Source organism: Zalophus californianus, chromosome 3 (genome assembly GCF_009762305.2).
Source record: "Zalophus californianus isolate mZalCal1 chromosome 3, mZalCal1.pri.v2, whole genome shotgun sequence".
NCBI classification, from domain to species: domain Eukaryota; kingdom Metazoa; phylum Chordata; class Mammalia; order Carnivora; family Otariidae; genus Zalophus; species Zalophus californianus.
Genome location: NC_045597.1, coordinates 190,192,974 through 190,219,612, shown reverse-complemented (window position 1 = coordinate 190,219,612; position 26,639 = coordinate 190,192,974). Strand labels below are relative to the sequence as shown.

At 50.5% G+C, this 26,639-nt stretch overlaps 1 protein-coding gene across 11 annotated transcripts in view; it reads right to left on the bottom strand.

Annotated features, from left to right (window-relative positions):
- Positions 1–26,639, bottom strand: part of AGAP1 (ArfGAP with GTPase domain, ankyrin repeat and PH domain 1) — a 527,767-nt gene that overhangs the window by 321,582 nt on the left and 179,546 nt on the right. For 6 of the 11 annotated variants that reach the window (XM_027588845.2, XM_027588838.2, XM_035726589.1 and 3 more), the window contains exons 2-4: positions 24,147–24,205; positions 18,049–18,136; positions 17,341–17,352 (exon numbers count right to left, since the gene is read on the bottom strand). In XM_027588845.2, coding sequence (XP_027444646.1) covers positions 17,341–17,352; positions 18,049–18,136; positions 24,147–24,205 — 159 coding nt within the window. The remainder of the gene's footprint in view (positions 1–17,340; positions 17,353–18,048; positions 18,137–24,146; positions 24,206–26,639) is intronic. The other 5 variants (XM_027588846.2, XM_027588847.2, XM_027588848.2 and 2 more) reach the window with 1 other exon arrangement.

Below are 26,639 nucleotides of genomic sequence, written 5' to 3'. Positions count from 1 at the left end.
CACTTGCCCTCGGCCGCAGGCCTGCCCCCACAGCAGTCCACAATCTGCAGGATCCACACCACGCCACAGTTCTACCCTGAGCCCACGCTCTTCTTCGTGGCCCTGGGACCGTGCCTTCCAACTGCCTGGCCCTGCACCCCCAGCAGCTCCCTGATGCACTAGCATCTGAGGGCACAATGGCCACACACACCCGTCACCAGTCTGGGTGGCCTCCAAGCAGGAGATGAGCACCACAGCCTGTCCCTGGGGCCACCTGAGTTCCCAAACTACCAGCATCCCTCTCCGACCTCGGGAGCAAGAGCCCAGTGGGCACGGGTCAGTACCCAGCTCTCCAGGAACAGAATGGCTTGGAGCTGAGCACCTCCTCCTTGCATGTCCTACCCACAGACCTTGCTGGATGAATTTCACATCCCTTCTTTCATTTTCTTCCTTTCAAGTGTGTTCGTGGAGTCTTGTTTGCAAGTTATGCTTGCAGATAGTTCAATCACAGTATTCAAGTCAAGAAAGGTTTGCAAGGACCTCTCTTTTTGTTCCTTTATAATCTCCAGCTTTGTAACCTCAGCAAAGGACTCACCTAATTTACACCACCTCTAAAAGGAGGGGTGATCCTTCCACCTCTAAAGGTCCCTCCCAATTCTAAAATCACTTTATGTTTCCCCTCAAGATACATAATTAGCATGTCTTTTCAATATCTTACAATTACAAATACTAGACACCTGTAATTGGCTTATGTGATTTTTCTGGTAATACATACATCAGGGAAAAACATTAAATACTCTTATGCATTTGCCTTGAGCCCAGAGATTTAATAATTAGATAAAATTCGGCCAGGTGCTAAAGCACCAGGATGTGAGAAGAAAGAACATGATTAATAAATGTTATATATAAATAAACTCTTACTGACCGCTGTCAGGCTCCCCTGGAATGTGGCCACGGGGTACTGGGAGAAACATGGCCTGGCACGTAAAATAAAATAAGACTTTAAAACTCGTTTTCTACAGTTTAGAAACACAAAGGGGAGAGCCTTGGGAGGAAAGCCTGTGAGGAACCGAGCTGCTCTGGCTTCAGTGGGGGCCATAGCTCTTGTTACTTCAATGCAAACACCCCAGCCCATCCCAAGCATTAGATCTTTGCCTACCTTAAATTTAAGAGGACACCACCAAACGCTGCATCCAACTGCACTTTTCACGTAGGGTTTTTTGATGCCGATTTTATAATCCAATTTCCAATTATTTTCCTGCAGCTCTACCCAGCTTTGTGTTCCTAGCACACAATGCCCAGCCTTCCCCGTGGCCAACGCTGTAAACTTGTTACATGAATGGTGTTCAACATTCTCAGCCAAATATTATTACATAATATTAAATTACTTCTGGGATGATTTTACTTCTAGAAAGTGTCCCCAAACCTGACCTCAACTTGGAAACAGTCAGCATGGGATGGCCCAGCACACCTATGTACAGGTGTGCGGTGGGCATGGCAAGCAGGGGTGTGTAGACCCCGGGGCCACGGAGCCCACACGTGGCTGCTGGCCCGCTGGCTCGACCCCAGAACCAGGGCCCCGAACCTGGGATGACATCCCTGTGGGAATGGAAAACAGATGTCCCTCTTTCCTTACGTTGATTCCTTCCAAAGAGGCGGCGAGGCCAGCAGAGGGAAACAGCACCCCATTCAGCATTCAGAAAACAGACAGATGGGCTGCCCCGCTTGCCTAAACTCAGCCTCACGTGCAATTTCTGGTTCACCCAAAGGCAAGTTTCCAGGCTTCCCAGAAAACTTCCCTGTTGACCTTCGTGTGCCCTTGAGCTTGCATTCTGAAGGGAGTCAAGGTCTTCACTTCTCCCACAAACGGGTAAGAGGTGGACCTGGATGCTCCTACCGAGAACAGGGATGCTGACGTGCAGGTGTTGCGAATGGCACACCGGGAAGGACACAGCCATTCTGGTTTCTGAACATCTTTCAGAAAGACTTGAAGACATCTCTTACCATCCAACCGTAATAAAACACTCGAAAGGTTTCGAGGTTACTCTCCTGAGTCCTGGTCTCATTCCTGGGAACCAGTTTAAATTTGGGATGCTGGGGTAAGTAAAACAACTGGGTTCCTTCTCATATTTAGCTCACAGTTAGTGGGCTCGATCCTCCGTGGAGGGTGAGCCCCACACAGAGGTGTAAGCGCTCATCTGTGTTGTCATTCTGCTTTAAGGGGGGAAAAAGAGCACAGTGAATTTTCCTATTAAAAAAAGCTTTCTTGGGAGTGAACACTGGAACAGATGTTTGACATTTCTGTTTCTATCACTTCGACTAATTGGACTGAAAGCTATTAACGTATCATTAACAGTTCTCTGAGCAAGAGAAAGTGATGCTAATAACAGAGACCTAGAACACTCGAGAGTCCACAAAGCGTTTCCCTTCCCACATGCTCTCCGCTGTTGCTCAGGACAGCTGGTGCAGTGAACATTGTTATCGACATCCCCATCTCCTGGGGAGGAAAGGAAGGTCAGAGGCTGACCGAGACCCCCCACGCCAGCACACTGCAGGAAGGAGACCCAAACCCAGATGTGCCCACAGACCCCTGTCCTCCTCTCTCTGGCAGGGAATTCTGCTGGGACAGGGCCACAAGACACCGCACTGTCCACAGATGAGCCTCGCAGCCTTCATGGAAGTTCCCAGCACCCATGGGGCTGATCGAGAACACAGGGGGCCAGCCTCTTCCTTGCTCTGCTCACAGCTCCAAAATCATCACTAAGAAGAAAAGAAACCTGCTTATCACGTTGTTTCCTTTTTTTTTTAAACTGTGGATTTTCATCTTTACTGTTATTCATGCTTTAGCAAAGGATGAAAATTATTTGTGAGTTTCAATTTGCATTTGTACAGCATGTTATTTCCCTTTTCCATAACGGGGAGGGGGCATTGTCATAGCAACTGATGAGGCTGTGGCTGGACTCGGTGCTTCCCGTGGGGGCAAGCTGGCCTCGGGACCCATCAGCGATCAAGAGCCGTGGCTCAGCGAGGATGCACATCAGGGACTGGGTCTCCTGTGCTCCCTGCACAGACATTCTTGGTCATGAAGACCTTTTTAACATTTGCCTGAAATGTTCTTCTTCATACAGCCCCAAGATAAAACAGAATATCTGCAAATGTTAGTTTCCTAATTATTTAAGACAAGTGGAATGAGAGGGATACACTGAAAAAGACTATGAATTCATTTTCCCTAGGAAAATAGAAAAAACTTAATCATCAATGTGCCAGAAACTTTTGAGTCTTGCCCTTTTAAGTCTGATGAAAATACCGAAGTCAGTAACTTATTAATAAGGAGGTTTTGGAGAAGTTTTGTATTGTGACATTTAAAAGGAATTTTGGACCACATATTATTTTTTCACTGGGAAAAAAGTCTCATCGGTAATGTATTAGTTTACAAAATTTAACGGAGTCAGATTTCATTTCCTCTGCCAATTTTTTTTTTAAGCTTACATTGTTTAAAAAAAAAAAAAACCAAAACAGTAACGACTATAAAAATGTACCAGCAGTGAGGGTTAATGCGCAGTGACCACTAAGCGCTTCCACGGGCGAAGCACTCAGGGTTACGACTTGGGTAAGATGAATGTTCAACACGTTATTTCCTCAGGCAGCCCATGGTCCCTAATGAGTTCACTTCACCCAGATCTAAGTAAAATAACAAAGGAAGATAGAGACAGAAGTCAAAGTTCCAGGTTAAGATGGCATATTTGAACTGCACTATAATTGAATTTCCTTTCCTTTATTCCTAATAAAACAAAGGGGGGGAAGTAAACAGCAGGAGAAAGAAAATTCATCGTTCACTGAGAAAAGGGGTGAAGCTTTGCAGACTAAAACCTCAAAAACAGTGGTCTTTGGATAAAAAGAAGACCCAAGACTGGGCAGGGCCCCTAACTGCACCCCCCACCCCCCGGGGTTAACAACAACCCCAAAAGGGCGGAGGGAAAAATGGAAAATGGGAGAGAGACAGGGTAGCCTTATCCTTGACCCTCTGGAGGCAAAGAAAATGCCAGAATGTGGCGGGGGGGGGGGGGGGCGGGGCTGGGGAATGACAATATGTATTCCAACCCCCCCATAAGTGAAGGGAACCCCATACTTGGACATTTGTGAAGTCACAGGAAAAGCAGAGCCCCAGCCTGTGACAAAGAGCAGATCCCTGTGGTCTGGGGGCGGTTCCTTCAGAGGGCGGAGGAGAGGGATGCGTAGGGCGTGATGATGCATTTATACTGTAATTCTCCAGGAAAATAACATCCAGCCTCTGGTCCTGTGGCCCAAGCACTTCCCTGCAGGGGATTTGCATGCATGACAGGTCTGGAGAAAGGCAATGCAAGCAGAGCGGTCCAGCCCTCTGCTCCAGGATACTCAAGACTGGGGTTATCACCTACCAGAGGAAACCAGATGACAGGGGGCGCTCCACACCCCGTACCTGACTTGGGATGAGCCAGAGGAGCCTTCTCGGTGGCCCCAGCCAGTGTCGGTGGCTGACCCTGCAGGGACCCCAGAGCAGCGTCAGGACAGCCCCAGTCTCGGCAGAGAGAAGGTGTGGGTAGATGCCCAAAGAGGAGGTACAGTATGGAGAAATGGTAAGGACACCATGCACCGAAGCTACAGGAGGAGGCAGGGAGGGAGACAGGAAGGAGGAAGGGAGCGTGCAAAACACAGGAGCCAACAGAGAAGAAAGCAAAACTCAAAAAGCACAAGGAAATCCCTTACAATCGCTTCCCTTTCTAACGCAACTTAAGAACAGGCTTTCCAAACAACAAGAATGCCAGGGATGAGAATCTCAAATAGGAGATGAAGTGGAAACCCCTAGAAAGGAGAACCAAAGCGACATTTTGGAACAAATGAGTAAAATTTGTAAAACAAGGTACAGAAGAGACAGTGCTCCAAGCTGAGAGTCTGACACAGAGGGACAGCTTGAAATAAACAGCTGGTGAGATTAGAAAGATGGAGATAAACCCAAGGCAGAATTTATCAGACAGGATGACAGACCAACTTGACAGAAGAGTAAATGGGGTCACTGACAACAAACTCCCCCAAAAGAACTACAAGACTCTTGAGAGATAAAATAACAAAGGAGTTTTCCAGAAATCCAGAGAGATCTACATCTGCAGATCCAAAAGACTGCACAACGTTCCAGGAAAAAGTGACACAGACTCTTAACATCATTTTAAAGAAGAGAAAACAGAGGCACTGGTGGAAAGTGCTCCTGCCAGCAAAGGTGGGGTTTCTTATCAAGCAGCAGGGTTTCGAAGCTACTCAAAGGAACTTTTCTCCAGCAAGGCTTCAAGACTTTTAAAAATGGTTGATTTTTGTGTAAGACTGATGAATCACAGACCTGTACCCCTGAAACAAATAATACATTATACGTTAATTTCTTAAAAAATTTAAAAAATGGTTGATTTAAGCATTTTAAAATACGGATAACTGGTTTTGGAAGTGAGTCATAGTTAACAATGAACCAAGTTATGTGATGCACCAAACGAGACCAAGAACGTGTGGATTTGGCTGTGTCGGGTAAACTCCTACTTAACGCAGAAACCCACCTTTTGGAATGTTAGCAGAGTGGCAGCTTTGAACCTGGCCTTTTAAAATCCTTGTCCTGCAAGTGTCTGCACCTGAAATCTGTCCAGACAAGCACCTTGCTACAGGACGTGTCCCATGTTCTCACAGCCGACAAGCCAGGCACAGGTGTGGGGACAGATTTGTGTGTGATGTCAGTTGGAACAGTAATCAGTCCCCAGCTGACTCAGGGATGTGTCATGGTGCGTTTAGTGCTTACCATGACTCAGGGGTGCCCTATCTAAACAATTCCACAGGAGGAGAGCAGCTGCTTTCATTAATTCAACACGGGCATTATGAAAGTCCAGCCTTTCTTTTTACGTCCATACTTGTGGATCTATTTAGTGGCTAGGTACCTTGAAAGAGCAAACAGGTTGATACATATTTTTTTTAAAGTGTCACTCGTGCAGCTCAGGCTTTCTTGACATCAAGCCAACAAAACCCAAATCAGGTGGACGGAAAGGCGGACATACCACTGGAACCCGAGAGCCTCAGGCCCTTTGTGTTCCCAAGAAGGGCTTCATGGCTGCCTGTCCGGAGCAGCAAGGAGCAGCAAGTATTACCCGTGGAGAGCACCGTGATGCCCAGAGGGTATTGCTGCTCAAACAGAAGCTGGAAAACGAAATGTCGGAGGAAGTGGTTTGTTGCTCAACAGTGACTATTTCTTCACATCTTAGCTTCCAAGAGCTTCGAGGAATATGCAAACCAGTAGTTTAATACATAAAACCTACTGAGAGTTCGCTCCTCCAAATCATCTCTTTTTAAGACTAAAATAAACACAGCAACTCTGTGCAGGTGTGTAGGGGGTTTATCCAGGCCAATCTCCAATTTTCAACATCCAGTGACAGACCCAATATCACTCTCAAGTTTTATGAGTTTCCCCCACCCCCCCAAAAAAACTATCTAAAATTGCTGTCAAATACTATTATCCCCCCAAAAGTTGTCTGTAATTAGAGCTGCAGAAGCTCAGCTACCACAAAGAATAACATATGCTCTGCATTGTCATCAACTCCAGAAGGCAGGCTGGGAGGCCACAGAGCCCAAAGGTGTCCAGGGCTCCACCCTGAAATAAGGGGAACGCCGTCTGGAAAGAGACCTCTGCTTGCGAACGGCTTCCCACCGGCCTGCCCTCGCCTCACGCTGCAGGTGCCATGCTGACCACCCAGGCCTCTCACAGTGGGGCCCACCTCTGGGATCATGAGCCAAGGCTTCCTCCAGCCCCCAGCCCTGCTGGGTCTGCCCTGGTTCTACACGCTCGGGATTTTCCTGCAATGCTGTTTTGGGAAGCTAGAACCCAAAGCCCCAAAGCTCACTTCCACTCCTCCACAGAACTCAATATTTTCCCCAATAACTTGGCAGCTGTTCCAGGGGGCCTGCAGTGGACGGCAGAGCCCAGTCCTGAGGCTGCATGGTGGCCCAAGGTCCTTCCAAGTGCCCGGAGCCCAGCTGATGGTCTGTCAAGTTGTGATGCTGGGTGGTGGTGCTTCCAGGCAGCAGCGAAGGGGAAGAGATGCAACGCCACCCACCAAGGTCAACCCCGGGCTCACACCTGCCGAGGTCAACCTCAGGCCCATACCTCGAGTGGTGCCCATTCCTCCTGGTGCCTTCATTTCCTCATGTGAAAACTCAGGTAATCAGAGCACCTGACTCAAGTGGCCAAGGTGAGGGGACAGGAGGCCAGCCCACATCAGCTCCCCGTCGAGTCCTTAAACGTCACAAGCGCCTGGCAGAAATCAGCTAGTAGTTGCTACGTCACAATGACGACTTAGCGATTTCCAAATGCAAAGTCACACTTAGAGGGAGAGTCTCAACCTGCAAACGCAGTGACATGGGAGCGCACCTAGGAGGACACAACCAGACAGCAAGACTTTGCCTAATACTTGGTCCTAATTCCACACGTTCTGGAAGATCCAGGAGAACAAGTCAAAACAGCTCATAAAAGAGCAAGTCTTCGACAGTGCTTCTTTAAACTGCTCCACAGAGAAGATTCTCCAAATCTCCGCTACCAGTTTCTCCATGCTTGCCTAAGCCTGAGGTTGTGCCTAAGCTCCAGCCAGGCCTCCACATGAGCAAAGGGATAGAATGGTTCTGATCTGCAGTCCGGTGACACCGTTCGGTTCTTACAGCAGCAGACAAGAGTGTTGTTGTGTGTGAGCCTTGCCCAAGGGCTTCCTGCCAATTTGGCGCAGGGGGTCCACCCCATCATGGTCTTCTGAATCTCCACTCACATGCTTAGCAAGCCCTGCCACGTGCCGTGCACAGTGCTGTGCTGGGAACAGAGGGGACGAGGCAGAAGCCCTGCCCTAATGCAGCTTGTTTTCAAGGGCGGCAGGCAGGACAGGAAACAGACAAGAAGAGACAGGCCTGGTGCTGGATCGGGGGGGGGGGGGGCACCATAAGCAGGTGCAGACCCTGCCCCCAGAATCCGCTGAGCGGGTGGGGCGGGGGGTTGGGGGGTGCGGTCCTGAATGTGCATTCTAGAGAAAACAGTCCTATATAATGATGGCCTCTGCTCAGTAAAATCTGATTTATAACCAAACAGTAAACTGTTTATTGAAAATGTTCCAATGCCCACCACTGTGGTTGTACTTGAACATTCCAGCATCTACTGCTGTCCCTGAAATAGCTTGTGTGGTGAACTTAATGAAATATATTTCAGTCTTAGACATTTGTTTCTTTGGGGGGAAATACACTTATAGTTGTTTTATTTTGAATATTCTGCACATTTATTTTAAGCCTCAAAAAAAAAGGTAAACTTACAAAGAACTTTGCAAATTGGGGCACAAGAACCTAGCTCCTCACCCAGAATATTTAAACAAGGCTTCCTTGACCAGTGACACTACGTGTGGCCTAGCCCTGGTGTTGCGGGCCAGAGCGTCAGAGCGGGAGCGGGAGCGTGTCAGCAAGCACCAAACAGAAGTTGGATGCTGGGTTATTCAGCTACTAGCACGCTGGCAAATGGTCTCTTCGTTCTCCACTAGTGTGATCCATATGAAAATAACTTTCCGTTAAAAAAATAATCTGTCGCATAAACTCTTTTTAAATACACAATCCTAGAATCACATATGGAAAAGTAACGGCTTTCAGCATTGCTCACTCACGGGGCACCTGGGTGGCTCAGTTGGGTTAAGCATCCAACTCTTGATTTGAGCCTAGGTCACGATGTCAGGGTCATGGAATTGAGTCCCACGTCGGGCTGCACACTGAGCCTGGAGTGTGCTTGAGATTCTCTCTCTCCCTCCACTTCTCTGCCCCAACTCGCTCTCACTCGCACTCTCAAAAATAATAATAATGATAATAAAATAACTGCTCACTCACTATTCCCTGAATATAAGCAGGAATATGCTTCGAGAAATTAAAAAACGCTGCTCACTGTTAGTTAGATCCAACCCTACGGAGAAACCAAGAAATCCTACACATTTTAATGAGCTGATGTTTCCACACACGGAGCGTAGGGGTCCGCAAATTGTCACTAAAGAGCCAGATAATAAATAGTTTAGGCATTGTGGCCTGTATTCTTTTCTGCTGGGTTGCTGTTTGTTGGTTTATTTATTTTTACAAACGTTTAAAAATGCAGTGCCTTTTCCAGCTCATGGGCAGTCCCAGCCCAGGCAGGGCTAGCACGGCTGGAGCCAGTCTCCCCTTTGACATTTCTCATGCCGATGCCTGCACACTCGGTTCAGATGGCTGTTTTCCACCTTCTCTCTGGAGACCGGCTGTAACGGTTCCAGTCTTATGGAACAGTGTATTTGTTTTAATGGGAGGAATCCAGCTCTTGTCTCCAGGCCTGTGTCCCCATCCCCTGGAGGGAGCTCTGCTCTGTGAGAACACCTGAGGCTAGTGCGGAGTGTGAGCTGGAGAGCACCAAGCCTGCAAAGCACTGGGGTGTCCTCACGGCGGGGGGGGGGGGGGGTGTCACTGCCTCTCCAGCTGAACCTGGCCCTGCACAAGGCCCAGAAAGCTCCTGCATCTGGAACATTCTGGAGTAAGATCAGCTCGCATCAGTCCCTGGCGCACAGCGGGCGCCTGCCCAAGCTGGAGAGCACACCAGGGCACAGGGCCCAGACAGCACAGACACACCCTGCGGCTGGTGCTTCTCAGAACTAACGAGCAGCCAGCCCTCCTGACGGGGCTGCAGAGGGCTCAGAGGTCAACGGCTTCCTGCAGTTCCTTCCATCGGGATGGAATCTGTTCCAACCTCCAGAGGTTGTCCGAGGACTCCTCCTCCTTGCCCCCACATCCCTCTCCAAAGCCAGGCTCCTGTAATGGCCTGTCAAGAGGCCAGACCACTGACTCCCATCAGAACGTGTCTACGTTAGCCATCGTCCCCGCCCAGGGGGCCTCTTTCTTTCCTGGGCTGCAAGGGAAGACGCACGGAGCAACCGGCCTGACCCCCTGCCAGGCTACGTGGTTACCGGGCACCTGGGTCCGGACAGTTCTTCCCCAAGCCCCGACGCTGGTCCAGGTGCCAAGCCTCCTCCCTTCACTCAGCCTGAACCCGCTCCCCGCCCCCTGGAGCATAGAGGCAAGAGCAACGCAGGACGGTCTGTGCACCAAGTCCCCCACTCCACTCTCTCCACGCCATCCACTACTGGAGTGGCCCTCAAAGAGCAAGTGCTATTTTCTTCTTTTGTCTCTGATGGTATTTTTTAAAATAAGCAAAACAGCTTTGAAAAAATGGGGCTCAGGAAAGGGTAACAAATGCCGGCCAGGCACGCTGTTCCTCAGGGCTGCGTGAACAGAACGCAAGCCGCCTTCAGACCCAGAGCAGCTGCCGCCTACTCACTACGCTTCGTATTCCGCCCGCACTAGACCCTGCCTCAGGCCTCCCAACACGCTGCCTCCAGGAAGCCGCTCAGGATGCACAAAACTGAGGTTGACTCTGAGGATGACACTGAGGTTGACTCTGGTTTCCACTTCTGGCCTGGGTCAGTCATCCAAGAATTCATTTGGACCATATGAAACTGTCACCTGCAGCGGATCACTGGTAGCGCTACATGCGTGCATACGTGTGTGTGCGTGTGTGCAAGTGCACACGCACACACACACACAATCGGGCCATCATCCTCCCCGTGCGTGGCTGGTTCCTGCTGATGCCCCGCCCTCCAGCTGGAGGCACCAGACTCCAGTACGGTCACATGACCTGGAGGGGCGGGCAAGGACACTCTCACTTTACCCAGATTCTCCCACGTAGTTTTGGCACTTGGTCTATTTCACTGCCGCTAACTTTTACCTCCCTCGTCACTATGTCCTGGTCCTTGGAGCTGGCCATGACCCCAAAGGGGAGCTCGCCCTTGGGAGTTCTAAGGTCAAGCAAGCATGGTCTCACGGGAGGTAACATTTTCTTCAGACAATGTCGACCGCTCCATCTCTCACCAGCCGTAACTGCAATGTGAGCTCCATCCATTCAAACTAATACCCAGCCTCCTCTGGAATGTGTCTCTCCACCCTGACCCACAGCCACGCAGGGAGCTTCTCCTAACCCCCGAAGCCTCTTCTCTGCACCACACATAGCGTGCCCCTCACCCTCTCTTCACCCCAAGGCTGGCCTCAGCTCAGTATTTCTCCTTTTCTGTGCTGCCTTCCACAGAAAACCTCTCAACCCCGGTGGTCAGATCATCTTAGCGAAGGCATGGTTACCAGCATCAGATGTCTCCCACTTCCCAGGACCAGTAAAACAGACTGAGGGGGAGGGAGCGGTGCTGAGTTAAGACAACAGTGGGGAGGGGGATCCAGAAAAACAGCTTTGTGAGCTGACACCTTAAGATCCAAACAAATGCACAAACATTCCAAAGTTTGCTGCCCTTGAAAATCAAGCAGGAGAAAATGCCTGAAAAGCCTGAGGTCCACAGCCAAAGTGGGCCCGAAGTCAGATTTGGCAGTGGTAGCACGGGGTGAGTTCAAACAGTGCCCAGGGCACCTGCTAGGGCAGGTCCTCACGGCGCGAAGCCAGACAGCAGACCTGTGAGTCAGGGAAGAGCTCTGCATTATGAGCCCCCGTTGGTGACCATACAGAAGAGCACGGGACTCCAGCCAGGCAACCACGGGTGTCTGATCTTCTGCTGGAGCTACTGAGACAAGGAGCCAACTCTCCTCCCCATCTCCTGGGAACACTAAGGATCACACGGTCATGAGGCCACCGATGAGGCGCCTGCCACCCACTGGGGAGACCTAGCTGAGCATGAAGCCCGCTAGGGCAAGAAGTGGGGCAGACCATTCCTGATGAGCTTACGTGGATCAGCAGGGTTTTCTAGAGCAAAATCCATCCCCTTAGCTGCTCCCAGTACACGAGTCAGTAAATCCCTGCTCTTCTATGTAAGCTCCTTGAAGGTGATCATGTAGGGTCTAGGCTGATACAATGAATGTGCACCCTGTGGTTTCCAGATCAGAGCAGGCCGCTGCCTGGGCCAGTAGCGGACAGTTCTGGTGCCATTCAGACTGCCTGGGAAGGGAGCCAGCTGCCAGCAAGATGGCAGAATCAAGGCCAGAGGCAATGGACCAGAATGGGAGCTTTCACCCCAGAGGGGGTTCAGCTTTGAGGGATCCAATGACTACTTTTTCATCTGCAATACAGAGGTCATGCATTTAAAGCTCTAAAAAACACCTTTGGTATTAAGATTTCACTAGGAAAAAATGATCTGTAATTGCAAAGGTGAAACTTTTCTGGATGCTCATCTCCTTTTTCCTAGTAAAGAAATGGTTTTGTAGCAACATGTGATGTCCTGAGAGGTCTCGGGAAAGCACCAGCTGTGTCAACAGAGTGCATCGTGTTATTTGGGGGCTCCGCGTCACATGGCCTAAGTGAGCACTCATGGGCTGCAGGGGGAACCTGGAGCTCTTCCCGGCAGAAGCCATCCCGGCCCTCCTCCGAGTGCTCACAGAGTCTCCTTCAGCCAGGGGCAATGCCTTGCCTTAGAGTTATCTCAACAGAAGGCTCTTCTCTCTGGAAGGTGCCCAGCTCTCAGGATGCACTTGATTTCTTGTCGACTTAATTATTACAACATGGGAAGATGTGTTCTGAGTTCCAAACGACCAACTCGAAAACACATTTTGTCCTGCCAGCGCTGTCAATGCCAAAAACATGACGACCTCCTCATTCTTATTTTACAGCCTTCTTTTTCTTGCTCAAAACAAAGTAGAACGTGCTTCTCTTTTATGGTTTCTTTGTGGCTCTAGGGATAATTTCAGGATCCTTCTCCTATTCTGGACAACATCACCTGGCCCTCAGCATGGCTTCCGTGTGAGAGGACAGAGTTAAGAGCAGGTAGAAGAAAGCGAGAGGTCAGTGATATTTCCATGGCCAGAGGCGGGTTTGGAATGATTCGAGAATGTGAAAAAGACCTGCCTTGTGCCTGATCTATTAAACCAACCTACCAGCAGGCTGCTCGTAATCTCAAGGTTTACAGATAATCCTCATTAAAAAATTATCATGTACTCATAATCACTCAGTTACAAGTAACATGGCAAAATTATGTTAAAACATTTAAATGGCTGGATTTCAAAACTACTCAATTTTTATTAGAGTTTACAGATTTTTTTCATTGGGACTTTAAACAGCACAAGAAGACGTATTTAGAAATAAGCCCAAACATCTGTTGAGCAGTGGTAGCTTACAAAAATTTTTTTAGTTTATTTGATTTGGAAAGGGTTTCGGGGGCTGACAGCTTAAATGCATTTCATGTGTCCCAGAAAATATGGCTAAGTGTTTACCACATGGTTTGTTTCTAAGCAACTAAGCAAACATTCATTAAAAAAATATTTCAGATCCTTGCACTCCTGAGAACGTATCTCCTGCCCTGAGACAGACACATCTGCTGGGAAACCGCTGCTGGCAGAGCACTGAGGGCAAGAACGGGGGGGGGGGGGGGGGGGGGGGGCGGGGAACGACAGCCAGCTTGCAGGGACCTTACCGCCAGCAGGCACCGGCTCCTGCCAGGAACGGCGACCACAGAACTCTCTAGCCACATGGGGCAGCGGCCACCAGGACCGGGGCACCCTGGCACCTTTCACCCCGTTTTGGTTCCCACGGTTCCTTGAAAAAGTAGCTAAGATCAATTAATTTTATAATCACAGGAGGGAGGGTCCATGGACATTCTTAAGCTTGTCTCTACCGACCTTAAAATCTTCCACTCGATCCACAGGACAGCTGAGTCTCATCTTGAAGAGCCCGTGGGCCCCTTGTCCTGCACCACCACCATGGCTGCTCCCGGGTGGGAGCTTCTGCAGGCTCCAGATCCTTCCGCACGAACTGTCTCCACAGTTCAGCAGGGCCCACGGCACAAGAGAGAAGAGTAATGGGGGAACATCACGGAGACAAGGTCCCAGAGCAATGGCCCCGTTTCTAAAGTTCAAAGTCCCTCGAGGACACCACAAGCCACAACCTCCCAGTCCTCGAGGGGTACAGCGGCTTGGGACAGGTGTCTGTCAAGTTCCCATGGACACCAAACAGCCAAGTCTCCTTTCCTTTCTCTTAATTTTGAGGGGAGAGAGTGAAAACCCGAGCGGCGGTCCCGTGGGGTCCGTGGTGGGGAAGACGCGGCGCAGAGTGGATATTAAGCACGCACATGAGGTGGATGCATCCACCTCCAGGGAGAGTGGGGGCAGCTCATGCTCCTCCCGCCCCCCCACAGGGAACAGGACAACTGTGCTACGTGCAGCTCCTGCTGGAACACCACGTGTGCGAAACACACGGAAGGTCGCTGGTGGGGGGATTCCCTCCCGTGACAGAGATGTTCAAGTCCCAGCCCCTAATACCCGTGACGTGACCTCATCTGGACACAGGGTCTTTGCAAATGTGACGAACATGAGGCCAGACAAGAGCAGGGTGGGCCCTAAGTCCAGGGCCTGCCGTCCCCCTGAGAAGAGTGCGATCTGGACTCGGAAACGAAGTCCCTGGAAGAATGCTGCGTGAGGACAGAGGCTTGGGACAGACCTGTGCCCAGAGCCTCCAGGAAGAACTAACCCCATCAATACCGTCATCTCGGACTTTGGGTCTCCAGCACAGGGGCAGTAAGGCTCTGGGGAGTGAAGCCACGCAGTTTTCGGTCATTTGTTATGACGGCCCTAGGACTCAGACACGCACACACACGCGCGCATGACTAAACGGATATTTGCCTGCACAAAAACTTCACTCCCTGGATGACTTTGACGGGATCACTGGTTCCCCGCTGCGTTACCCACTTTTGCATTGCTAAGTTACTCATTAAAAAACACACATAATATTGAAATCAATCCCTCACTTAAACTGCATCTTTAAAATTACTGAAATCGTGTTTGTCAACTCTCTTTGCTCTAAGAAAATCCATGAGAACGTATCACCCGGTTCAAACACAACAGCTGTTCTCCTCGGAGACCCAGCTACAATCCATCTGATGAAAAGTACATTCCGGCAAAAGTCCGGATCATCCCGCGCCAGTTTCCGACAGAGAGAACTCTCCTGAAAACAGAAGGCCTTCTCCACCGTAAACGGCCAGCAACGTGAAGATCCCGTGGCGGGTCAGAGTGGCGCTAAGGGACATTTACATGTTAAGGAAATCAAGGAACAGCCCTGTGAGGGCAGGAGAGCTCTAGCAAACCGTGTGCACTGGCCGATCTCATGGCCACCAGCAGCAGCGAGCCAGAGCCTGAAGTCACTGCCACGTGCGGTTGGGGGCAGCCGGTCTCTCCAGCAGGTGTAGGAGGAAAGGAGGATGAGTTACAAATGGAGAGCCCCACAGCTCACTGGACGTGCACTACCCCCCCAGGGTGGTGCTGGAGACGCCCGTCATCAGCTCACTGGCCCCTAATCTGACCCTCTGTCTCTGCAAGTTGTCGCGGGTGGGGCTGAGCTATGATCAGCTTCATCAGCCGTCTGCATGCATGGGATGAGATTCCATGGCTCCGACGCTCTCTGCAAACCTGGGCTATGTTTTGGTACATTCCAACTCCAGAACAGTCTGAATGGAAAGGTTCCCAGTGAAGTAAGCACATGTCATCAGTTGATGTTATTAACACATTCGACAACAACCAAGATCACTTTCCAGCTACAGGCTCCCTGGCAGAATTCCAGGTCCAGAAAGAACTCCAGTATGGACAGTGAGAGATCGAGGCTTTCCTCAATCATGTCCTTTCTGAAACAACCTGATTCTCCTGCTGCTATGAGACTCGCCCAGGCCAGGGAACAGGAAGTGGCAGTCAGTTCCCCAGCCTCCCTATGAGGCAAGGATGTGGCCACCTGCCTGGTTCCAGAAAGGCACAAGCAGACAGCCCCTGGGAAACAAAGATTCAGGGGGGCTGTGGGGTTTCCAGGCACACGGCGGCACCCGCCCACAGTTCATTCTGCAGCCAGAGGCCCTGATGCATGTCCACTCAGGAGCACCTGGGGGCCCCACCCTTGACCTGAGTCACACATGAGAGGACAGGTGGGCGGCCTGAGTCCCTGGAAGTCGAGAGAAAAGATCATGGAGTCTTTCCCCTGATCCAGGACACCTTGGGCACAAGCCCCACTGTGGGGGATGAGATTGCAGATGAGGAATGGGATGTCCCTTGGTGTACTCATGCATGCTTCTACCCTATGGGGTATTTTTAAAACTGTATGCAATGCCATGAAATTTCAGTAGAGTAAAATGTGTTAAACAATCAAAGAAGGGGTTCATTAGAGACCACAGTTTAAGTCACCCCACTGAGTATAATTTTTACCTGAAATATGAACATTAGAGAAAAATGCCTTCATGCTCATCAAAATATAAGAGTCCCTTGCAAAGAAACCACAACCCCAAATGTGATGGAACAGACCAAAAACAGGACATGAGAAAACAGCAAAAGCCCCAGTAATGACAAAACAGCACTACATGGGGAAGGGACGGGCGTCCGTGACTCAGGGGCTCTTGCACTGACCGCCCTGGCCACTGAACCAAACTCGGGAGAAGCTGGAGCACTGGCAGCAAAACCAGGGGCCCAGACCGTATCACCAGCGACCCCTGAATGGAATCGGGGCATGTAAGGAGAGTGTGGGCAGATTCCCTCGAAGAGGTGATCATGTGAAGTCAGGTTAGCCCACCCCTCAGCATCTGGTGTCATCAACAATACCTAACCCCAACAAAGATGCAGAAAGCCCAAGAAAAAAGCTCCAGCTCTGGCTCCCTTCGTGGAATCAAAACGACTAATGGCTAAAATCCACACTCAGACGCCAAGGAACAAACGCGACACCAGCACAGCCCAGGCACAGATCCCAGGGAAGAAGTCAGAAAGACCCAGAACCTTCTCTCCCCCCGCCCCTCTCCAGATCGTGCCTCTCCTGGCATCTGTATTCATTCTCCGTTGGACAGCTGTGGACTTCTCTTCGATTCCCAGCTAGGAGCCTCCGAGTCTGATCTCCCTACATCCTCAGCTCCACATGGATAACGAAAAAGCGGGCCTTTCCCTGAGGTGACCACCACGAGGTTCTGATGACAGGGTTGCAAAACTCTGCAGAATGACGGCAGAGCCCCCAGGGAGCCCCAGAACGCCAGCCTTCCGTACTCTTCTGAATGGTTACACAGTCTCCAGGACAAGAGTTAAATACTAGAACAGGTGTTACAGGGAACATGAGAAGCTACTCAGGACTACTGCTAAGGACAAATCTAAGGGACAAAACAGGGTGAAATGTGTAACTTAAATAAAAGGATAAAATGAAACCGAATCGATGGCACACGGAACAAGGAGGAAGGGAACACTACAGTGCGGAGCTGAGCCTGTCCTCTCTCTTCAAACAAGACAAGCGCTGCCATGAAGAAAATGTATAGTTACCTGCATCCATATCTGCAAAGAATGGAACAGCCAGTAAGAAAAAGAAGGAACCAGAAATTCAGTGTCTCAGAATTGGATTTTAAAAGGTTATATGGAGAGAAAATATCATTCAGAAAGCCACCTGTGAACTCTACATTGATTAAAGACACAGGGATTGTGTGGCTTCCTGCCGTTACCGTAATTTCACTTAAAGCAAAAAATAAAATATGAATATGTTAACTGAAGCAAAAGCCTAATGGCAAAAGAAATCTCTTACTCTCATGCAAAATGATTCTTACATGTTTATAATACAATATACGGGGAAACATACTCAAACATACGGTGGCGGTCATTTGAGAGGCTCCGATCCATGACCAGGTAACAGTACATACAAGTTATGGATAAACTCAATATCCAGATACGAGAAATGTCCGAGTAATATTTAAAGGGGGTGACACTGGATTGACATTTGAAACGCCAGGACTATTACATAAGAAATAAATTCAACAGCATTTCAAGGCTCTACTCTACTGTTCTAAATGCCAAAGTAAATATGATCAGTTAGCTAAAAATACTGTGGAAGAAATGACATACCTAAGGATTTTTACTGCTTGGTATTTTACTCTTTCTTGAAATGTGATGCATCATCATCATGATTTAGAATATGCTACAGAAAAATTTAATAAACTAAATGCTCTCGAGCTTGAGACAGCCTGCCAGACAGCATACCTTCGGGAGACTCCTCCTGGACGTACGTGCCGGTCAGATACCGGTGCACCAGGGCCGACTTGCCGCTGGCCAAATTACCCACGATCCCCTGAAACACATAATTGGACGACCGTTCATTATCATTACATCACTCTACTCGTCAATCTGCAAACAGAGAGAGGTTAACATGTATGGTAAGGTGAAGCATGATCATACCCAAGCATCGGCTGGAAGGCCCAAACCTGGCTCGTTAAATTCTCCTCCCGACGTCAAAGGGGTTCCTAAGCTCTCACTTTCCACCTCCCGTTCTTACTGGTCTCACGGGCTCCGAGAGCGTCAACGCTGTCTGAGCACACACCGACAGTGGCCTTCTTCCTGAGACCTCTTGCAGCTTGCCCATCAAGGACCCCCCCCTCCATATTTTTACCTTTCCCTTCCCCACCAGAACTCTCCTCTCTGCATTTAAGCATGCCCAGATCAATTCTTTAAGAAAAACAAAACAAGAGCCCTGCCTCAGGATGCAGGTGCCCTCCTACGGTAACCTGCCTATTGAGCCAGGCTCTCAGCCACGCTCGCCCTCCCGGTCCCACGCTCCACCCTTACAATCTCAAGTGTTGGTCCAAGAGCTACAAGGATGCCGCCCCTGAGGTCAGCAAGGACTACATTTCTCAAAGCATAGCCTTTCTCTTGCTCCTGACCCAGCCCATCACCAGAAGCTGTAGACAAGCCGCGCTTTCTTCAGACTTTCTGCCATGGGCTTCGTCCTCGAACTTCCTCTCAGCCCACATGGGCTCCTTCCAGATCTCCCAGTTTCTTCTAGATCCTCGACTCCCATGCCCCCAGTGTGCCTGGCCACATCCCTCCAACCCCCAGTAAGCTACTGATCCCAAATCTCATTCTCCAACCCCCCACCAGGAGAACTATGTAAGTTCTCTGCACAAACCCCACACCATCCATGCTGGTACTCAAACCCCAGCACCCCCAGACCTCACTGCTCTCCCCAGTTTGCTCATCCATCTCTATGGCCACACCCCACCCAGCCTCTCAAACCAGAAACGTGGAAGCCATCTCAGATTCTCACCCTTCCTAGTCATGGAGCCCCTGTACTCAGGAGCACCTTCCCTGTGGCCTGCTGTCCACTGGATCACGGGGGCAGATGTTAGCTGGTCTCTCTGCCTACAGGCTCCCTCTTCACCCCTAGAGTACCAGAGAGATTCCTGGAAACTGTCTCATCCTGAAAGGCCTTGCTGTCTGTTTCCAGACACCTGGCTCTTTCCTCATCAATCACTTCCTGAAATACTATTCCTGCTCCCTGGTCAGCAAGCAGTTCAGATGTCACCTCCTCTGAGAAGCCTTCTTGATGCACAGCCTCAACTGGGCACCTCTTCTCAAAGCCCCCTCCATGCCCTCCTCATGACGTTGTCCCATGACCTTTATTTTACCAGCATCGCTATACTGGTCTGGTTGGTGATGCTGACAATTCCCGAAGGGAAGGGTCTGGGTCACCTGGTCTCTGGGTCCCAGCGTCACCCCAGCCTGGGCAGCCTCCCACCAGTACTGGCCCCATAAACGAGCCAACGAGTGAATGATCCAGCACGAGTACAAAGAGGCGCACAAAGCCAGGTGACGTGGGCAGATCCTCAATAAAGATGTTTCCCCTCCTGATGTGACTCATGTCTTCTTTTTACCCGGGGCCTCCATAATCTGAGAATTTCTACCTATTAATTATTCTTTTGCTCAAGGGCACCTGCTGTTTGTCAGCTTCATGCTGAGAAAACCCAAACCAGTATGCCACAGAATTAAATTTTTAATTAAGATTAGAGTTTCTCTTTCCTGAGGAGGAAAATGCTCAGAATCAAACACTGCTCGGTCTGTGCTTTCTGGTGTGTGGGAGTCATTCCTTCCTTACACACCAGTGCTCTGCAAAGAATGAGCTGACCCTTCAGGAGGAGAAAATCAGTCAGTCTTGGGGGCGGCGGCGGAAAGCATGTGCTACAGTTTGAATGGCCATTTCACAGACCTTCATATAGTCCCGTCCCATGGGCCTTACGCTAATCTGCAACACTGGCAGGAACTAACAGCCCGCTCTAAGGAGGAACAAAATAAGGGATGGAAAAGCTCTTGAGGCTATAAAGCTCCACTGGAATCCATGAGAGTTACTGGGTGTAAAAAGGAGAGCATGGATCCAGCCCGGTCACCGTCTACAGGCTTCGTGGAGAGACGCACGGGAGTGGGTCCGGGAAATCGCGCACAGGCCCGCCTACGTCTGGTGGCCACAGGCAGTCACCGTCACCGTGCAAAAGGCCCTGCGTCCTCTGGGTGGGCCGCGAACCCTCAGGGCCCCTGCTCAAGTCCTCCCGTCACACGGGGGAAAGGAGTGCCCTCTCCTTTTAGACGGATTTCTCTGTCGTCCAAACCTCACCACTTACCTGCGCAAGGTGCCGTCTGCTGAAGAGGAAGTCAAGGCTTTCAGGAAAAATCCCAGTTGCGAATTCAGTGAAAACCCCCAGATGGGTTGCGACCAGAGACTCCCGCTACGGGCAGGATATAGAGGGGGGTTTCCTCTGTCTGCCCAGATACCAGCCCTGCGCGCCTGCTGCCTGTGAGCAGCGTCCCGATCCAAGAGCCACTGGTCACTGATTGTGTCGCCACAACTTCGGAAAACCTAAGGCATGGTACCACCACTCTTGAAAGAAAGCAAACGCTGAAATTCCTCCTCTGACAAATTCCAGAAGATTTGTTGCAAAATATCACATAGAGAGTCCACTTGAGGCTTGCGATTATGTCATGTACTTGCTGCATCGGTACCAGAGAGTCAGGGGTTCCGAAGGCGCTGACCTAAGGGGCCACCTGTCTCGGGGGTGGTGTGTCAAACAATGAGAGCACAGAGGCTGCTCTGAACAAAGGAGCACTTTCTGCAGAGACTGAGAAGTTCTCGGCGCAGAAGGGGGACCCACTGGGGCGGCCAGGGAGGACGAGCCACCTGCCCTCGCACACCGGGGGGGGGGGGGGTGTGTGGGAGGAGTGGGGGCTCCTTGACCAGAGCCAAGCAGAGCCGGCCATCCTGCAGGGGTCCGTCCATCCACACGCAGGTCAGGGGCAGGATATACAGAACTTCCTCTGCACGACTGCAGAAGCACGTTTGTTCGTCCATGGGATGGGGCCAACCCTTCAGCACATGTGCACAAACCTCAAGACGGTTATGTTTTGGGAACACAAATCCACACGGCCTTTTAATGGAATCACCTCCCTCGCACACCTCTGAGCATTCACTCCAGGAAATTACACACTTTTGAAATACCAGCAGAAAACCAGTGTTTAGTAGTGAGAATCCGAATTATTGGCTGGTATGAACATGTGGGCTCCAGCAGAACCCCCGACAAACTACCAAAATCGGGTCTAAATCAGAGGGTTGGATACTCAACGATCACAGTCAGACTGTAATACCGTCAAAAGGGGACCCCTGGCCTCCTGGGGCTCGCAAATTCAGTTCATTAAACTTAAATGAAAATTTAAATTTCGCTCCTCGGTCGCACTGACCACCCTCCAAGCGCTTGGCGGCGGCCACGTGGGGCCAGCCAGCAGCTAGCGGCCTGGGCAGCAAGACACAGGAGGGTCCCCGGGCAGGAAGCTCAGCGGGCAGTGCTGACGCAGGAGCGCCAGGCCCAGGTCCAAATCCCGGCTCTGCCGCCTGCTGACCGCCGCTCGCAGGGGAGTCCCCAGGACGCTGAGGGCGCGTCCTCCTCTTGAAACGGGGCAACAACAGGACGTGGCTCACAGGCGGCGGGCAGGCGGAAGTGAGGTGCCTGTGTGACACACTCGCAATCTGCCCTGCACAGAGGCCGTGGCCCACGGCCTCATCCCAACAGCGCTCCCGCTGCTGGGCTCCGACTGCAGGCAGAAAGGCACTTTGGCAGTTTCATGAGCTTGAGGCTGAGTCTGCAACTAGAAAATCTTCCTGAAAAGCTCCTAGTAACAGTGTCACCAACTCTGTAGCATTCATTCGACAGGCGTTTCCTGAAGGCGCCCACCAGGCGGGATCAGTCCTGAGCCAGGCACGGCGGTCACAAAACCCGAGAAATAGGTAGCTGTCTCGAGGCCAGTCGTGCAGACCCCGGCTTCGGGAAGGGCTTCGGGAAGGGCCGCGGTACGGACACACCCCGCTCTCCCACGAGGAGAGGAGCCTGCGGCAATGCTGCAGAGAAAGGTCACAGCTCTGGCGGGAACAGCGAGGAGAAACGGGAAGGATGGGCCCTGACGAGGACAGCCGGCGATGGCCGGCGGGACGGGCGTGTCTGACGGGACAGGAGGGCCTGAGGACCACACCTGCAGATCCCAGCGTCCCTTCCCACGTCATCCTTTATTTCTAAGGTTTAAAACATGTTTTTCCTGGTAACCAAAGTCACATACATTCTCTTCAAAGTCTGGATGTTCTTTGTAGCTCCATCTCCTCACCTCAGAGGCGAGAAACCTGAAGGGTCCTGCCCCTGCCCTGGGTCACCCACAAAGCCCCACTGAGGTTGGGGCCAGGGGGTGTCCAAGGGCCTTGGGGGGGCGGGGGGGCTACTGGCAGACAGACTGGAGTGGCTAACAGCAACACGGACCTCGAGAGAAAGGGCACAAGCAGGGGAAAGGCCATATATGCACAGGCATACACGAGGGGCCGGGGGAGAACGGAGCAGGCCCGTGTCCAAGCCACGTGGCACTGGGGGCACGAAACAAGGACAGCCTGTCTGCCTGCGTCCTACAGTCAGGGCTCACCACTGGAGCAGTTCAAAATACACACGCCACACACAAGCATATACACACGTATAGACACGCATATGTACACACATACCACACGTGTACAAACACGTATACACATGCACACACGCCACACACAAGTACGCGCACGCAGACACGTATGTACACACACATGCACATGTATAAACACGCGCACGCACGTATGCACACATGCACATACGCACACGCACATGTACACACGCCACACACAAGTATACACAATGTACACATGCATATGCACACATGCCACAAAGTATACACAGACGTACACACACGTCACACACATGTATATGCACACACACGCCAAACACATACATATAAATACACACGCCAAACATACACAGATGCACGTATATACAAAGATACACCATAAATATACACATATATATGTAAATATACACGTACCACAAATATACACCCATTTATGCATATAAATGTACACATGCATACATGTACATATACATATGCACACACCACAAATACACATAAAATATATACATACACATGCCACACAAATATACACATTTTCACATATAAATACATACATGTACACATAGACACAGAACATGGAAAGATGCACACATATACATATAAGTACACACATCACGCAAATATACACACATATATACGTATGCATGTAAATACACACACCCTTCTCCCAAATGCCACTTACATCATGACAAAGAACATGATTATTTAAAAGTCATACTGGTCCTTTCCTTCCACCCTAAGGTAGGGAACATGCAGTGGAGAGGTGCTCAAGGGTGTGGTTGCAATAGACCCAAGTCATTTTTTATATAAGGCAATTTGAAGCTTTAAATAATCTCACTGGAAGAATATTTAAACTTTTTAATTAAAACAAAATCTTCTTTTATGTTATTACTTTGTACCATGGTAAGTGACCAGTCACATTTTTTAAATGATGAATTCCAAAGCTTGACAGCTCATCACAGAAACCTTCCATGACATCCTGGCAAAGGATAAAGCAAGCCACATGTGTGCGTGTGTGTGTGACTCCGTCTCTCTCTCGCACACACGCACGGACACGAGAGGGACAATGGCGGATGGACCCTGCCCAGCACGCACAGGGCCACTCTGGTGGGCTGGCTGATGTGGTTGCCCCTGGCACACTCAGGGCTCCGGTTTCAAACTGTCAGCTACACCTGGTCCTTCCCAGGGATACACCCAGAAGTATGCCCCACGTCGGGGCCCCACGGACAGCCAGGCCCTGTCGGGTGCAGGCCTGGGCGTGCTCGCAGGCCACCTCCTGCCCCTTACAGAGGCCCGCTTCCTGCCGGTGAGGAACCACAACCACGGAGGCCAGAAGAACCACTCACCACTTTGAGCTCCGGGACAGATCGACTTAACGTCCATTCCTGGCTATTCACAAAGGCATCTGTAAAACAGGACGTAAAGCAAGGTTAGATGCCACAATTCACTTCAATGCAGTCAAAATGCCCCCAGCGGGCCACTTCCCAAGTGAGAGAAACACCCAGGACGATGAAGACCCACCGCACGAAGACTCATGCCCCTCCCGCCCCATTCCTATCCCAAGTCCGCGCCTGTCTCCTGAACTAGGATGTACGCTCCAACAACCCCACGGGGCCTCCGGAACTTAGCTCTTCTCCACCTCAAACGTCCCCATCTGAACCCCACAGGCCCACACTGTCCAGGGGGTGAGTTAAGACCCTCGTAATCCCACACACTGGAAGGCGGGAAGATCAAGGAGGCCCCTGGCTTCCCGGGAACTGACCCCTGCAGCCATCAATCAACTTCTGGTCTTTCAGTTTGTCACAAAGAGAGTCTCATCTGAAATCCCACCCACAAAGTCATGGAGAGAAGGACTGAATTTTGAAAATCCAAATGTTCACAATACAACAGCCATTTATGGTTTAGGAAATTTTGTGGAGTTCTGATGCTCACAAACATATGCTACACTGAAGATGCAGTCAGGACTATAAGACCTGTCAAAAAGGCTGGGGAGGGGGCGGGGAGGGGATGCCCAGCCGCTGTGAGGCCCTCCGCAGAGCCCAGTCCCCCCGGCTGGTCGTCTCTGCCCCTCACCTCATGTGTGCGGGTCAGGTGGGCCCACCCAACACAGATGACCCAATGGCCTGATTCCCCACACCTCCCACTCACCCCTTCTTATCAGGGAGACCCTACAACACCAGCCACACTGCGCACTTAAGAACAGACGGAGCTGAGCTCACAAAAAGGTGGCAGCCTGTTTCCACCACAACCAGCCAAGGGCAAACCCCTTTGATTCCAAATGGGATTCCCTTTCTATTTTCCACAAATTGAGAAATTTCATCACTCCACGTTACATCCAAGAAGTAAAGTGAATCACAAAATACCTAAGAGTCAAGGAACACCCATGATTTTCAAATACATACATGATATTCTAATACCATGGGTGCAGGAATGGAAGCAAAGGGCGTAACCGTGCAGTTCCACTGGGGCTATCGCACAGAAGGACAAGAAACGTGTCCGAAGGAAGCAAGGCGAACACGATCCACGGAGACACAAAAATGAGGTAGGCAGCCAGAGAACAAACCAGACTCTGGGGCCCTGCAGAGGTGCGCGGGAGGTGGGACAGGCCATCACAGAGGACTCTGGAGCTTAGCAAAGGACGGGTCAGGGGGTTGGGAGAAGACAGGAGGCAGTTAGCGGCTGGGGTAGACACACAGCTGATGCAGATACGTCCAGTCACCTCGAAACCTTAGCTAGAAAAGGGACTGGTGTTGAACGTCAGAGACGCTGGGCTCTGGGGGACCGAGTGGCTGGCCAACAGGCAGAGTGGGTGAGCAGAGGTGCGTCAGCAGGAACTCAGGAAGAAAGACGTTCGTGAAAGCAAAGACCAAGAGCAGCTTCTACCCCCCACTGAAGCAAGCATGCTGGGGGCTATCAGGGTGCACCCACTCTTCGGTGAGCCAAGCAGCCCCTAGTGTGCCACAGATAAGACATCTCCTGCAAACAGATAAACAAGGACACTATCAGCACAGAGCCTGACCCCCGGTAGGCACGGGGCAAATAGTAACGAACATCCTTCTAAGCAAACAGCACTGGTAGTTAAGTTGCAAAAAACTATCTTCTGTCACCAACGGCTCTCTTGAAAAAAATGGGAATGTGGCCTTATAGAATCTGCAGGGTGACCCCAGTGATCCAGGGAAGCCAGTGACCATGACGCTCCCACCATGAATTGGACACTCCAGAATGTCTCAGGAAGTCACCCTGTGGCTGTGTGCGTAACCAACCCGACGTGGGTTTGCTAGATTTAGACAGATCCACGTGATGGAATACTAAGCAGCTGAAAGATCACCTGAAGCCTCAACGCACGGAAACACAACCGTCCCCAAGCTCTGGTCAGTGGGGCATGTGTGTGTAAGGGGGCCCTGCAGGGACAAAATACACACATGGGCCAGTCCAGGCTGAGCGGGTTTCCAGTCGAGTTCCTGACTTAAGGCTTGGGAACCAGGTGGCTTAGGGACAAGGGCAATGAGGTGACTCTCCTTCCCTTGTTACCTCTTGGTACCTTCTAAACTTTACTCCATCTGGGATGTAAAAAATCACATAATATAGTTTTTAATATGAACCATAACAATAAAACAGAGTAAAGTAAGAATTAAAATGAGCTCAATTCATGAATGCACTGCTGATTCTTAAACACCCACCACCGACAATTATGTTTATCACAACTAATATTAAATATTCTTTAGAAATTAAGCAGGGCCTGTTAAACAAAGATACAGGGTTATACAAACACTGGAACACACGTGTGGCACCTCTTTACTTGCAAATACATCCTCACTCCAATGGCATGTTTGTGTTCG